Consider the following 13,023-nt stretch of genomic DNA (forward strand, 5'->3'; position numbering starts at 1 on the left):
AAAGATTCAAATCCATGACTTTCAATTCTCTGCTCTCCATTAAGATGTTTTCTTCACGCTTTCATTATTTATTTTTCACCAGTTTTTATTTTTGTTTTGTCTTTTGTTTTCCTCACATCACTTCCTGCTACACAAGGATTCTTATTCCTCATCCTCATCTTCTTTAATTGAGTTTTGGGAAGATGTAAGTTTATCTTGGTTAGTTGGGTGTGTGTGTGTGTGTGTGGGTGTGTGTGTGTGTGTGTGTGTGTGTGTGTGTGTGTGTGTGTGTGTGTGTGCAACAGTAGCTGTAGGTCTGAGCATATGAACTAGATGAGATGGTGTATGTGCAGACTGTAGATTTGTGTCACTGTATGGAGACGTGGATCTTCGCTGTTATCTGAAGAAGGGAAACTCTGTTGTGCTTTTATAACAAGATGATTTAAAAGTGGCTCCACAGGATGGGTTTCACATTTCAGCTCACATATGTTAAAACTACATGTGATTGAAAGATAAAATGAAAATATAGACGAGCTCTCCTTTTAGTTTCTGTTAGTTTGGTTAAAAAAAACTTGCCTCGAGAGGTTTTGATGGACGTGTTTTGTGGAGACTGAGTCTGCTAGACTGAGTCAGCTGCCCTTTAAAACTTGTGTAACTATGAGCTAAATCTGAGACTAAAAACTAAAATAAAACATTTTCAAACAGTAAAAACTAAAGTGGAAGAAGAAAATCCACTGAAGCTAAACTGAATTAAAACACTAACCAGAAAATGCAAAACTCTAATAACTGGTTATTTGTACCATATCTAAGTCCACAATCCTTTGAGTTTGGCGACAGAGAGCAGGACGCATACGGAGCTGCCTGCAGGGCAGCTGGTCTTTCTCTTTTCATGTAGTCGAGAAGGACGTCAGAGAATCATTTTGTCTCTAACAGTTGAAATTAGGAGGGTTGGCGAGTACGAGCCCAGGCAGTGAGAGTGAAGTAAACGAGTGTCGAGGGCTGACAGAAAGTCAGTTTGTGCTGCAGCACCAAAGGCAGCATGAAAACACAACAGTAGTTGATTTCCAGTCTACATCTTCTGACTGTGTTGCGCTGGCCTGCAGTTTTTACGTCAGGCTAAACCGGACCTGCTGCGTCTGGCTTCCTCAGAAGCTACATGACCTCCACGTTTGCTGCTAACATGAGAGCGTTTTGGATTGAAGCTGCTCAGCGAGGGAATAATAATGTTGTGGCAGCTTCTCTAAACACACTGAGGACAAACGGGGAAAAGTGGAGTTTGCAGAACACGTCCACTTTTAAAACCAGATGTTTTCATTGTTTCCAGTCAGATTCATTTTACCTGCTTTAAGAAAATAACACGGCTTTATAGTTTAATTCAGTATTTAGTATGAACACTTGTGAAGGTGGACAGTTCTTGTAGTCCTTGTATTTAGATGCTTGCTGGACTGGCTCTACTTTGGCTTTCTAGAGCGAGAACCTGAGAAAACAACATTATTCACAAAGTTGAAGTATTTTCCAGTCAGGCCGGTCGCTGTTCTCTGTGCTGCATTTCCTTAGTAGCTCCTTCCATATTACACGTGTACGTTTCCACCATGTCTGCAGCACAAAGCCTCATGGATACATGAATCTAATGCAGTGCTTCCCAACCAGGCTCGCTGTGCCCCAGTGTGGCCCCAGTGTGGCCCCAGTGTGGCCCCAGTGTGGCCCCAGTGTGGCCCCAGTGTGGCCCCAGTGTGGCCCCAGTGTGGCCCCAGTGTGGCCCCAGTGTGATATTGCACAGTTCATTTGACTGAAACAAGCAGCTTGAATTCAACAAAGCGACTGAACTGAAAAATGTTTGAGCAGAAGCTGATGGATCCAGGTGTGGTGGATCATGAGCTAGAGCTGTTAGAAATGTAAATCGATGGTTTTCTATTAGTTTCATTGTGCTGCAGAGGAAACGCTGCATCGGTCGGGAATCATGGGTCTAATGTAGAACAGCCTTTTCTCCCGTTTTCATGTGTCTCTCTGAGTCTGTTTAAAGATGTTTTCAGCCTTTCTGACTCATCTGTGTCTCTGCCTCTCCTCCTGCCACTGAAGCACTCGCCGTCCGTCGGCCCAGCTAGCAAAGGCAGACGTGTAAGCACCATCACAGATGTGTAGTCTTGTCACGCTGGTTCATTTGTGTGTTTGCATGGCAGGTGTTTGAATTTGTCCGATTGTGCCTGTCTGTGGTGCTGCAGGTGCTTTGTTTGCATGGTTTCTGGTGGATGCATGTGTGACACTGTTGTGCTTTGAAAGCTCAGTGAATGTGTTTGCTGTGTGTATTATGGTGACAGCCCTTTCCTATTAGCATGAATGCTGGCTAGGTGGTTTGTGTCACTAATCTGTTCTTCTTCATTTTCCCTCGTCGCCTTCCTTTTACACCTTCCTCCCTCTCCTCCCGTTTGTCGCACCTTTCTTACTGTCCTCTCTCTCCACAGGTGGACTCTGTGGATAACTTCACCCCCTCCAACACGCCGTCTCGGGAAGATGACCCCAAGTCCCACCTTAAGCCCCGCTCTCGTTCACCTTCCATGGCTAGTGACATGGAGCCAATAGAGGTTAGACATTCCCTAAATCTGGGCAAGAAACCCACAGCTTCAGGGTCTCAGCCTCGTTTGCTGACCAGCAGCACATGAGCCGCCAGTGCTTTCAGACTGAGGTTAAATATTATGCAGCAAGTAAACATCAGAAAAATCACTGGCAGCTCGTTTGTCCTGCATGGCGATGATCTTCTCATGGCTGAACATCTGTGTGATCCTGAAGCTCCAGCAAGCTTGTTCTTTGCGACACAACGATTCTTTTTATAGGACGAAACAGTGATGATGTTCTTTGTGTTGTTGTTCACGTAGTTGATCGATCATCCTCGCTCAGTTCAGACGCCCACCATGCGCTCAGGAGGTTATGGCAGTATCGGGCGCTCCTCACCTAAGGTTGGTCATCGGTTACTCGCTGCTGAACGACCACGGCTCAAGTTTCTGTTTGCTAACCGCTCGTTATGTCCTCTGCAGCCCAAAGCACATCAGTTTGTAGTGAAGACATTCAACACACCCACCAAGTGTAACCAGTGCACCTCTCTGATGGTGGGGCTCATCCGTCAAGGCTGTACGTGCGAAGGTGAGCGCGAGAGGAACGGACGGGGGTGTTTGACACGATTCAGTACTCCTACAGTCACAGCCCTGACCCGTCTCCCTCTGTGCTTCTAGTATGCAACTTTTCCTGCCATGTAACGTGTGCGGACAAAGCTCCAGCTGTGTGCCCCGTGCCGCAGGACCAGACCAAGGGCCCGCTGGGCATCGACCCTCAGAGGGGGATCGGTACTGCTTACGAAGGACACGTCAGGGTGAGTGAAGCCTCAGAGACCCACGAGGCTCTAAAGAACGCAAATGTCTGCAGTGTGTAGGATCCTCGCTGTTTAGACGTGAAACCGTTGGCGCGGACGCTTCGTGAGATGCAGGACTGATCGCACTGATGCACAGATCTGTTTGTTTGCAGGTGCCCAAACCAACCGGGGTGAAAAAGGGCTGGCAGAGGGCGATGGCTGTGGTCTGTGACTTTAAATTGTTCCTCTATGAACTGGGAGAAGGAAAAGCAACACAGCCAAGTGTGGTCGTCAGTCAAGTCATAGACATGAGGTAAGAACTCCTGAAACTAAGAAATGCTTTAAGCGTTAGAGGAAGAATTGCCTGCTTCAGTTTGTAGTTTCTAAGTAAATGTCAGTAAAAGTCACCAGAACGTGACTTTTGTGTTTGGATAAAACGTGTTTTACAGACGCACGCGAGTAAATTATGATGGAAATCTTTGTTTTCTGACACATTTAAGCCCAAAGATTCATTTAAAAAAGAGAAAAATGAATCGGTCGTTAAAATAAAGTGGAGCTCGGCCATCAGCTGGTTTCCAGTCCGTAGCACGCTTACAGTCGATGGGCATCTGCAAGCTGCTTTGCAACCACCTCCACCCTTCGTGCTGGGTTAGACATAAACAATAGTGCATCTGTTGCTCTGTCGTGCATGTGGAAATAAGCAGCGCCTGTTAACTGCAGCGCCGTGACGGGAACATTTCTAACAGTTTCTTCAAAATGTTTTGGACTTGCGGCCTTTAGTGACGAGCATCGATGAAATGTAAACACTGATCTCCATCTTTCACCCAGGGATGAAGAGTTTTCAGTCAGTTCAGTCCTGGCCTCTGATGTCATCCACGCCAGCCGCAAGGACATTCCCTGTATATTCAGAGTGAGTACCTGTCCACGCCGTAAAGCGGCTCCTGGAGGTTAAAGGTCAAGGCTGTGTGCACAGTCATGTTTCTAATGATTGTCTTGCTTTGGATGTCGTTGCCAAAGGAACCATATTATGACAACTGGATGAACTTGAAGAAGAGATGCATCAAACGCCAAAATCTCTTTCAAACACATAATGCGAGCCTTCATCATCCTCCTCTTTCCTCAGGTCACGGCGTCCCAGCTGTCCCCCTCCAGCAGCCACAAGCCCTCCATCCTGATCCTGGCCGACAGCGACCAGGAGAGGACCAAGTGGGTGGGCCTCCTCAACGAGCTCCACCGCATCCTGAAGAGGAACAAGCTCAAGGAGCGCTTCGTCTACGTCCCCAAGGAGGCTTACGACAGCACCCTGCCCCTCATCAAGACGACACAGTCTGCTGCTATCATAGGTGGGCGCTCAACCCTCAGCAAGTGTTAAAATGGCGACCCACAAACTCTTTGTGTTGTCGTCTGAGCCGAGTGCGGTCGTGTTTTAGAAATGCACCGTTTAATCATCACAGCTGTTACCTGCTGTCAGACAAACACCCTCCCAGCAGTTTGTCGAGCGTTTTGACAGCAAAGAAAGCAGCTGAAAGTTTTCAGTACAGTCTTTCTCCTTAGCGCTGCTGTCTCACCTCTTTCGTTTCACTCTCAGATCACGAGCGCGTCGCCCTGGGCAACGAGGAAGGCCTTTTTGTCATCCATGTCACCAAAGATGGTAGGATCTGTGTTGGTGTTTTTGGTGTGTTCCCGGTTGTGCGACTCGTGTCGCCTCTGCTTTCTGCCTCGTTTCCCTCACTCCTCCCTCTGTCCTCAGAGATAATCCGGGTGGGGGACAACAAGAAGGTGCACCACATTGACCTGATGCTCCAGGAGCAGCTGCTGGCGGTCATCTCCGGCAGGAACCGCCACGTCCGCCTCTTCCCTTCGCAGGCCCTGGACGGCCGCGAGACCGAGTTCTACAAGCTGGCAGAGACGAAAGGCTGCCAGACCATCGTGTCGGGTCCGGTCCGCAACGGCTCGATCACCTGCCTCTGCGTGGCCATGAAGAATAAAATCATATGTTACGAGGTGAGAAAAAGCTCACTCTCGCTAACCCTCGAGGCTTCTGCCACTGCTCACGTGATGTGACTTGATGTGACTTGATGTGACTTGATGTGACTTGATGACACTCCTGCAGGTGAATAAGAGTAAAATGCGTCACCGTCGGCTGCGGGAGCTGCAGGCCCCGGGGCCGGTTCAGTGGATGGGTCTGCTCAGTGAGCGTCTCTGTGTGGGCTATCCGTCTGGCTTCATGCGCTACAGGTACTTTACATCATTACAGCTGCGCTCCCCTTCAGCGTACATGAGTCTGACTTTGTGCTCCTGAAACCCTCCACAGTGTCCATGGGGACATGTCCCCTGTCAGCCTGCTCCACGCTGAGGACCACACACTGGCCTTCATCCCTCAGCAGGGCCTGGACGCCCTCTGTGCCGTGGAGATCTCCAGCAAGGAGCTGCTGCTGTGCTTCAGTGCCATCGGGGTGTACGTGGACTCGCAGGGCCGCAGGTCACGGCAGCAGGAGCTCATGTGGCCGGCTGTGCCCATCGCTGCCTGTGAGTGCGCGCAGTTTGATACACAGATGTGTGAATGCGACACGTGTGTGCGGGCCGTCACCCTGCGCTTATACAAGTCAGCGTGACTGTTGGGCTCTTACAGGATGTTGTTTGTGTACTTTTTATCTGAAAGAGTGAAACTGCTGTATTATGTTCCTCAGGCTACAACGCCCCCTACCTGTCCGTGTACAGCGAGAACGCCGTGGACGTGTTTGATGTCAACACCATGGAGTGGATTCAGACCATCCCGGTCAAAAAGGTCGGTGTGGAAGTGACCGAAGCTTCAGCAGCTTTGGAAATAGCTCAGTCTGACCTTTGATGGCTGCACAGATCACAGATTAAACACTGGTGTGTGTCTGTGTGTGTGTGAGTGTGTGTGAGTGTGTGTGTGTGTGAGTGTCTGTGTGTGAGTGTGTGTGTGAGTGTCTGTGTGTGAGTGTGTGTGTCTGTGTGTGAGTGTGTGAGTGTCTGTGTGTGTGTCTGTGTGTGTGTCTGTGTGTGTGTCTGTGTCTGTGTGAGTGTCTGTGTCTGTGTGTGTCTGTGTGTGTCTGTGTGTGTGTCTGTGTGTCTGTGTGTGTCTGTGTGTGTCTGTGAGTGAGTGTGTGTGTGTCTGTGTGTGTGTCTGTGTGTGTCTGTGAGTGTGTGTGTGTCTGTGTGTGAGTGTGTCTGTGTGTCTGTGTGAGTGTGTCTGTGTCTGTCTGTGTGTGTGTGTGTCTGTGTGTGTGTCTGTGTGTGTGTGTGTCTGTGTGTGTGTGTGTGTGTGTCTGTGAGTGTGTGTGTGTGTGTGTGTGTGTGTGTGTGTGTCTGTGTGTGTGTGTGTGTCTGTGAGTGTGTGTGTGTGTGTCTGTGTGTGTGTGTGTGTGTGTGTGTGTGTGTGTCTGTGTGTGTGTGTGTGTGTGTGTGTGTGTGTGAGGTGACTCCAGGGACTAAACTCACACGTTGGTCTGAATCTCTCTTCCCCTCCAGATGCGACCTCTGAATGTGGACGGCTCTCTGAACCTGCTGGGGCTGGAAACCGTGCGCCTTATCTACTTTAGGAACAAGATGGCCGGTAAGATCGCTCTCTGTGCCGTGTGAGGTGAAGAATTCGTCCTCAGTCTCTTTTTAGCATTTTGCTGTTAAATGTCTTTATTATTAAGCGTAGGATTACCTGCAAAGTACTGCAGTGGCAGGTCAGGATCCAGCTGATGTGAGCTGCTTATATGACAGCGTAAGACCGAATTGCAGCGTGACAAAGGTCAGGTGTGCGCTGGGCCGTCATCACGACCCTCACAGATGGAAGCAGCTGATGTTTGTGTCACGTGCAATAAGTTAAAGGAAGTCGCATAAAAACAAGCGCTCCTCTGTGTTGCCAGTTTGAATCTTCCTCTGGTTTTGATCTGTGTCCAGCATCAGCAGCCAAACGATGATCTTTGTTGATCTTTCAGAGGGCGACGAGCTGGTCGTCCCGGAGACGTCAGACAACAGCCGGAAGCAGATGGTGCGCAGCATGAACAACAAGAGACGCTACTCCTTCAGAGTGCCCGAAGAGGAGCGACTTCAGCAGAGGAGGTAGTTTACCTGAAGCTCTGTACTCGCCGCCGGGAGCTCTCGGAGAATTCGCCGTTATTTCCCCAAAGCTGCTCTCACCACGTTCTGTTACTCTGAGCTGCTTTCCAATGCTGATGATGGCCTGTGCCCGATGGTTGCGATCTGTATTTTTAACTGAACCAGCCGTATTAGCATCATCCTTGTAGGGAGGAAAAACCTCGTTGCTGTCTTTGACGCGCTGATCCTGTGTCTGTGATTCCAGAGAGATGCTGCGAGATCCCGAGATGAGGAACAAACTGATCTCCAATCCAACCAACTTCAACCACGTGGCTCACATGGGACCAGGAGATGGGATCCAGATCCTGAAGGATCTGCCCATGGTACATGTGCAAACACACGAACATGCTTCCTTATCCTGTCACGTGAGCGTGCCATCCCTGACATACTGAAGCCCCCCCCCCCACACTGACACTGTCTGGTCCTGAGTTGTGTGTCTGTAGAGCATGCATCATGTTTTTCTGCCCTGTGTGTGTGTTTACGTGCACCCTCCTCACTCCTCTCCCCCCGCACTGCACTCTGTGTGTGTGTTTTCTGCGTGTTTAAACCAGAACGTCCGTGTTCAGGATAGCCGAGCGGGGTTCAGCGGCTCCGTCAGCATTCCCTCCATCACCAAGAACCGGGCCGAGCCGGGCCGCTCCATGAGTGCCAGCAGCGGACTGGGCATACGTGAGTACCGGAAGTCGTGTTAGAGCTCACGTTCGGGGAGGTTCGTCTGTCTGTGGCTTCATGTCCGCCGCCTCCTCTCGTCTCCGCAGGCTCGTCCTCGCAGAATGGCAGCGCTCTGCGCAGGGAGCTGTCAGGAGGAAGCTACGGGTCCAAACGCCAGACCATGACCTCTCCTTCCGAGAGCTCCCTGTCCTCTGGCGGAGGGGTGGACTGCGGTGATGCTCCGCTCTCACAGTTCGACAGAGAGGTCAGTGAACGTGCAGCTTCATGTGAGGTTGACTCTGAGTATTAAACAAAGTGTTTCGTCCAAACAAACATTAACTAAATAACTCAGTTTTTACTGGCTGTTGGCTCGAACCTGCAACATCGTGTCAATCAAACATCAGCTTCGTATGACGTCCACATAGAGACGGCTGTTTTCTTGTCGTGAGCTTTAGCAGGTAGACATTATCAGCAGAAACTGCCTGTACTCCCCTTTGAACCAAACTCCTCCATCAGTCACGAGCATCCCGACATCTGCAGGCCGCGCTCCTCATCCCATCGCTCCGCAGGTGTTAGCTCCCTGTGATGTCAGCAGAGGCCGTATTTGCCGTGATTCTTGCTTTTAGCTTTTAGGTCGGATGAGAGCCAATCAGACTCCAGTCTGGCACTGGTGGTGCAACATCGCTCATAATGGTTTCCGGCAACATCACTTCTAAGTTGTTTTCACTCGCATGAAGTGACTCTGATCGAGAGTACAGGAAAAAAATAAAAACCGCAATTATGGGTGACGGCTGCCCCCCCCCCAGTCCCCCTGTCATTCCCCCTGCTGGTCCTCCCTTCCCATTGGACGTTGTCAACTCCATCCTGCCCCATCTCGCCTCCCTCCATCCTAACTCAGCTGTTCCCTGCTTCGTGCCTGTCCCCCTCCCTTTCCCCTCATCCCTCCCCACCCCAGCATGTTGTCTGTGGGCTGGGCGCTGAGTCTGAACTCTCCTCTGCAGTGGCAGGCAGTCTCACCGTCGGAGAAGACCCCCGATCTGAAAAGGGCTTTAAGGACCCTGCTTAGTAAGATGAAGGTAACGTCAACAGCTGCAAACACACAACTGAGAGCACCGTGTCACTGTGTATCTCACACACACACACACACACTCACACACACACACACACACACATCACTGAGTCGCCTTCGCTGCACCATTTCAGCGCCGTCACATCAGCAGCCTCTGATTGGTTCGTTGCATCTCTCAGCTGCACCATCTGGCCTTCGTGTCATCGCCTTTCGTTGCCGATGGAGTGGCGCGGCGCTGCTTCACCATCGCTAATCACAGAGCATGTGTGCTTCCATACTGCCCCCCGATGGCCTGCCCATGTTTCCTAACCAGGAGCTGTCAGCTCAGAGCACAACCAGACCTCTGGTTACTCAGCAGGTGATGGGAAATGAATACATGGTAAAGGAACGATGTCACAAACTTGAATAAACATAAATATTTTGGCATTGATAATCCACACAAGTTTTCAATGCATGATGTTTCCTCGTTATATTGGTGGTGCCACCAGGAGGCCCCTGGTTGTAAGACTGTGCCGTCACACACAAAGGAAAAAACTTCTCTCATGACAGAGAACAAGAGTGTGCATGCTTGAGCGTGTCAGGTCGATGTGGGCGGGAGCAGTGTAGCTGCGCCTTTGCTGCCCATCTACACGGACTCATGCAGCTGTGCTTCGTGTAGCCGTAGTGTGACTGTGCTCTTTAGTGTTTTATAGGTGGGGTGTGTTTAGATGGGATATAAATAGACGATTGGATCGGTGAACTGTAAGAAACGTACATTACACAGTGTATGAAACACCCAGGACATCAGTGAGCTGGAAGGAGCCTCACACGCTGTACAAGGGTGAAGCAAGCCCACACACACACCACCAGCTCGGCCTGCCTGCATGTTTGTTTTCCTTCAGCTGATCATTTCTAGTCAATCGAGCCGTTCATCTGCATAAGCGGAAGACGAGGCGGGGGCGGGTCAGCGTCACTCAGTCTGGCTTCCTGTCTGCCCCGCCGTCACAAAAAGCAGATTAATGAGCAGTGCATGTGCAGCAAGCACTCGTCATCAGTAGCTGTTAGGAGCAGACAGAGGCGCAGCTTCATCTGTCGTACACGTCCCAGTTTACTTTGTGGAAGGGATCGTCTAATTTCTCCAACTCTTCCCTCTTTCCTCCAGGATTCGGACTCCCCACGCCACTCCACGGCCTCCAACAGCTCCACCTTCAGCAGCCCTCCCAGCCCGGCCTCCCCACACAAGACCAAGTCCCTGTCCTTGGAGAGCACAGAAAGGATGGGCTGGGACACATGAGCCCCCAGCGGTCCATCCGACCCCCCTCACCCACCCACCGACTGACCCATCAACGACCCACCCACCGACAGCACAGGACTCCAAATTCTCCAACTCTTCCTTTTTTGAATATTGTTCCCTCACTGCCCAGAGAACTGCACCTCCTGCCCACCACTCCCTCCCAAAGAAGTCCCACTTTACCCCCCCGCACTGTGTCTCAGCGTTCTTCCACAGTGGGGCCGAAACACTCGCTAGACAGCGAGGGACAAGCTATCAAATGCTATCAGTGGTGTACATGTGGGTGCTGATGTTTGGCTTGTGTGTGTGAGTGTGTGAGAGAGAAGGTGTGTGTGATGTCGGGCAGGTGATGCAGGAACAGGAAGCTCCCATTTTGGCTCTTTTTGGTCAACTTGTCGAGATTCACTGAGAGACTCTTAAAAAGTCACGATGCAATCCAAAAAGAAGATGAAATATTATTGAGAGCAGAAGGTTTGTACTTGTACATAGGACCCGCCGGGATTCAGGGGACAGTGTTTTAATTTATTTATCAATCATAGACGAGGAAAGGGGCTCTGCTGCTTTGTGGGCGAAGCAGACGGGTGGAGTTACCCCCCCCCCCCCCCACCCCCCCACCTGCTTTCTCTCTGGGTGCTGCAAAAAGATAAAAAAAGGAATTACTTTTATTTTTTGCTCCTGATACTAAGTGCAGCGACTTTATAACATTTTTAATTTCCACCATCAGCAAAAAGCTCCAACAGCGGCTCCTGTGACATCACACGACAAACTCATTCGGTTCCCCAGAGCGAACGACATCATCAGGGGTGCGCGTCCTCCGTCGTGGACGCTCCACGTTGTCCAGCCAAAACTCCCGACACAGTCATGTACATAGGTTCAGAGTAGAGAGTAATATATGATAAGGAAAATACTATAGAGAACTACACGGGGCGGAAAACTCCTCCTTTATTTTCCCGCTTTTGTTTGGAGTGATTCCGGGTTGTTTCGCACTCGAAGCCATTTTAAAACCACTTATTTTGTTTTTACTGATTTATTTTAGATTTGTTTGTTTTCATGTTGTTTCTATGACGTGTGCGCATCCCTCCCCTCCACTTCATATGAGTGGGGGGAAAAAAAGCTGACTTGTGTATCGGCACTGCTGCCTGTACGCAGACACACACACACACACAGACACACACAGACACACACACAGGCGGTTGTTGCCTTGTTGTGCTCCTCTGACTGTTGGCAGTGTTTGAAAGGTCGCTGAGATGAGCTGTTTCACCAAATACGGACACAACAGGGAGGCGCCGCGACTTTGCTCGTTCCAACCAACGTTTTAATGACTCGTGAAAATTTGTAAGAGGAGGGATTTAAAAAAAACGAGAATGTAAACAGTGCGAGGAAGTCACACCTGGGTTTGTGTTCTGGAGGCGATGGAGTAAATGACCTCTGCCTGTTGTTGTTGTGTGACCTGAACAGGGCCGGAGCTCTGAGCCGCCTCCACGGCACTACTTTACTCTACTTTACTCTACTTTACTTTTCCTTTGTCAGTGGAAAGGCCTTTAAAAAAATAGAAGAGGGGGAAACGGTGTGGCAGCTTCTGGCTGCAGAGCAGGGCATTCACAGCCAAAAACCTGTTACCTCTGTTCATCTCCTGTAGGCATTTTGACCCGAGGGACACGGCGGCGTGGCATCAAAGAACCCACAGAGGGTTTTAGCCTCGCTCCACATGATTCCACTCGTCCTGTTTGTCAGAAAGGGAAAACTCTTCAGTGGTCATTCCCCCTGTGGAAACACAGCAAAGAGCTGCAAACAGCTCATTCCAGGTGTTCTTATTTTTATTATTTTTTAATTTGAAGAGAGGTTTAGAGCTCCCAGCTGGTTTTACTCCAAATATCTTAGAACTTTTTTTAAGCTAGTGACTCCTTCGTTCCTGCGACGAGTTCATCTGCAGAACGACGAGCCGGTGTGTGAGGTGTTAGCCAGGCGGCGTCTGTTTTTCATTTTTGGCCAATACTGTGCAGAAAATCTGATCCTAGATGTCCCGGTTCAAAGAGAGCGAGAAGGGGAAACTCAGGAAACAAATTTTCAGTCAGATGAGCGCGATCGAGGTGCGTTTGATTCATTTGATGGATGGGCAGCAGTAAGTGAGGGAATGTGACTCGGGTGGAGGCGGCAGTGAGTATTGGGTGACAGGTGGCTTCACGGCCGAAGTGCCGCAATTTAAAGAAATGGAAACGCCTTTACATTTCAGTGAGGTCTTATCTCCAGTACCTTCTATATTGTTTTGCTCTTTCGTATCATATTCCACTTTGTTTTCTAGGATTGCTTTGTAATAATTTGTACAGTTTTGCATGTTATAGATGTAATCATTTGTTTTCAGTTTGTCGTTTTATTCTTTTTGGAGCGGTTTGGGTGTTTTACTGAGGATAACCCACTACAGCTGATGTAGATTCTTTTTTTGCACAAAAATATTTAAGGTGTAAGGTCAAAACAAAAATAATGTATGGAAGCGGCTGCCACACTTACGTGGAGAACTCATTATATTAACCTGACTCCGATGTATTTCAATAAAGCGGAGGGCTGTTACAAATACACTCAGTGTTACCGTGTGCT

The 13,023-nt window shown here is 49.6% G+C and overlaps 1 protein-coding gene across 6 annotated transcripts in view; it reads left to right on the forward strand.

Annotated features, from left to right (window-relative positions):
* cdc42bpab (CDC42 binding protein kinase alpha (DMPK-like) b) overlaps window positions 1-13,004 on the forward strand; it is a 71,656-nt gene extending 58,652 nt beyond the window's left edge. The window contains exons 24-44 of one of the 6 annotated variants that reach the window (XM_085431265.1): window positions 137-184; window positions 2,059-2,097; window positions 2,442-2,561; window positions 2,853-2,933; window positions 3,012-3,117; window positions 3,207-3,343; window positions 3,496-3,635; window positions 4,151-4,232; window positions 4,446-4,665; window positions 4,911-4,973; window positions 5,073-5,326; window positions 5,436-5,560; window positions 5,637-5,851; window positions 6,013-6,110; window positions 6,818-6,902; window positions 7,279-7,402; window positions 7,644-7,761; window positions 7,990-8,107; window positions 8,197-8,354; window positions 9,091-9,165; window positions 10,300-13,004. In XM_085431265.1, the coding sequence (XP_085287391.1) occupies window positions 137-184; window positions 2,059-2,097; window positions 2,442-2,561; window positions 2,853-2,933; window positions 3,012-3,117; window positions 3,207-3,343; window positions 3,496-3,635; window positions 4,151-4,232; window positions 4,446-4,665; window positions 4,911-4,973; window positions 5,073-5,326; window positions 5,436-5,560; window positions 5,637-5,851; window positions 6,013-6,110; window positions 6,818-6,902; window positions 7,279-7,402; window positions 7,644-7,761; window positions 7,990-8,107; window positions 8,197-8,354; window positions 9,091-9,165; window positions 10,300-10,431 (2,538 nt within the window). In that variant the 3' untranslated portion in view covers window positions 10,432-13,004. The remainder of the gene's footprint in view (window positions 1-136; window positions 185-2,058; window positions 2,098-2,441; window positions 2,562-2,852; window positions 2,934-3,011; window positions 3,118-3,206; window positions 3,344-3,495; window positions 3,636-4,150; window positions 4,233-4,445; window positions 4,666-4,910; window positions 4,974-5,072; window positions 5,327-5,435; window positions 5,561-5,636; window positions 5,852-6,012; window positions 6,111-6,817; window positions 6,903-7,278; window positions 7,403-7,643; window positions 7,762-7,989; window positions 8,108-8,196; window positions 8,355-9,090; window positions 9,166-10,299) is intronic. The other 5 variants (XM_085431260.1, XM_085431261.1, XM_085431263.1 and 2 more) reach the window with 5 other exon arrangements.
* The last annotated feature ends 19 nt before the right edge of the window (window positions 13,005-13,023 follow it).

This window comes from Copadichromis virginalis, linkage group LG15 (genome assembly GCF_057382275.1).
Source record: "Copadichromis virginalis isolate Kocher_CV1m ecotype Utaka linkage group LG15, C_Virginalis_male_GT1.1, whole genome shotgun sequence".
NCBI lineage: Eukaryota > Metazoa > Chordata > Actinopteri > Cichliformes > Cichlidae > Copadichromis > Copadichromis virginalis.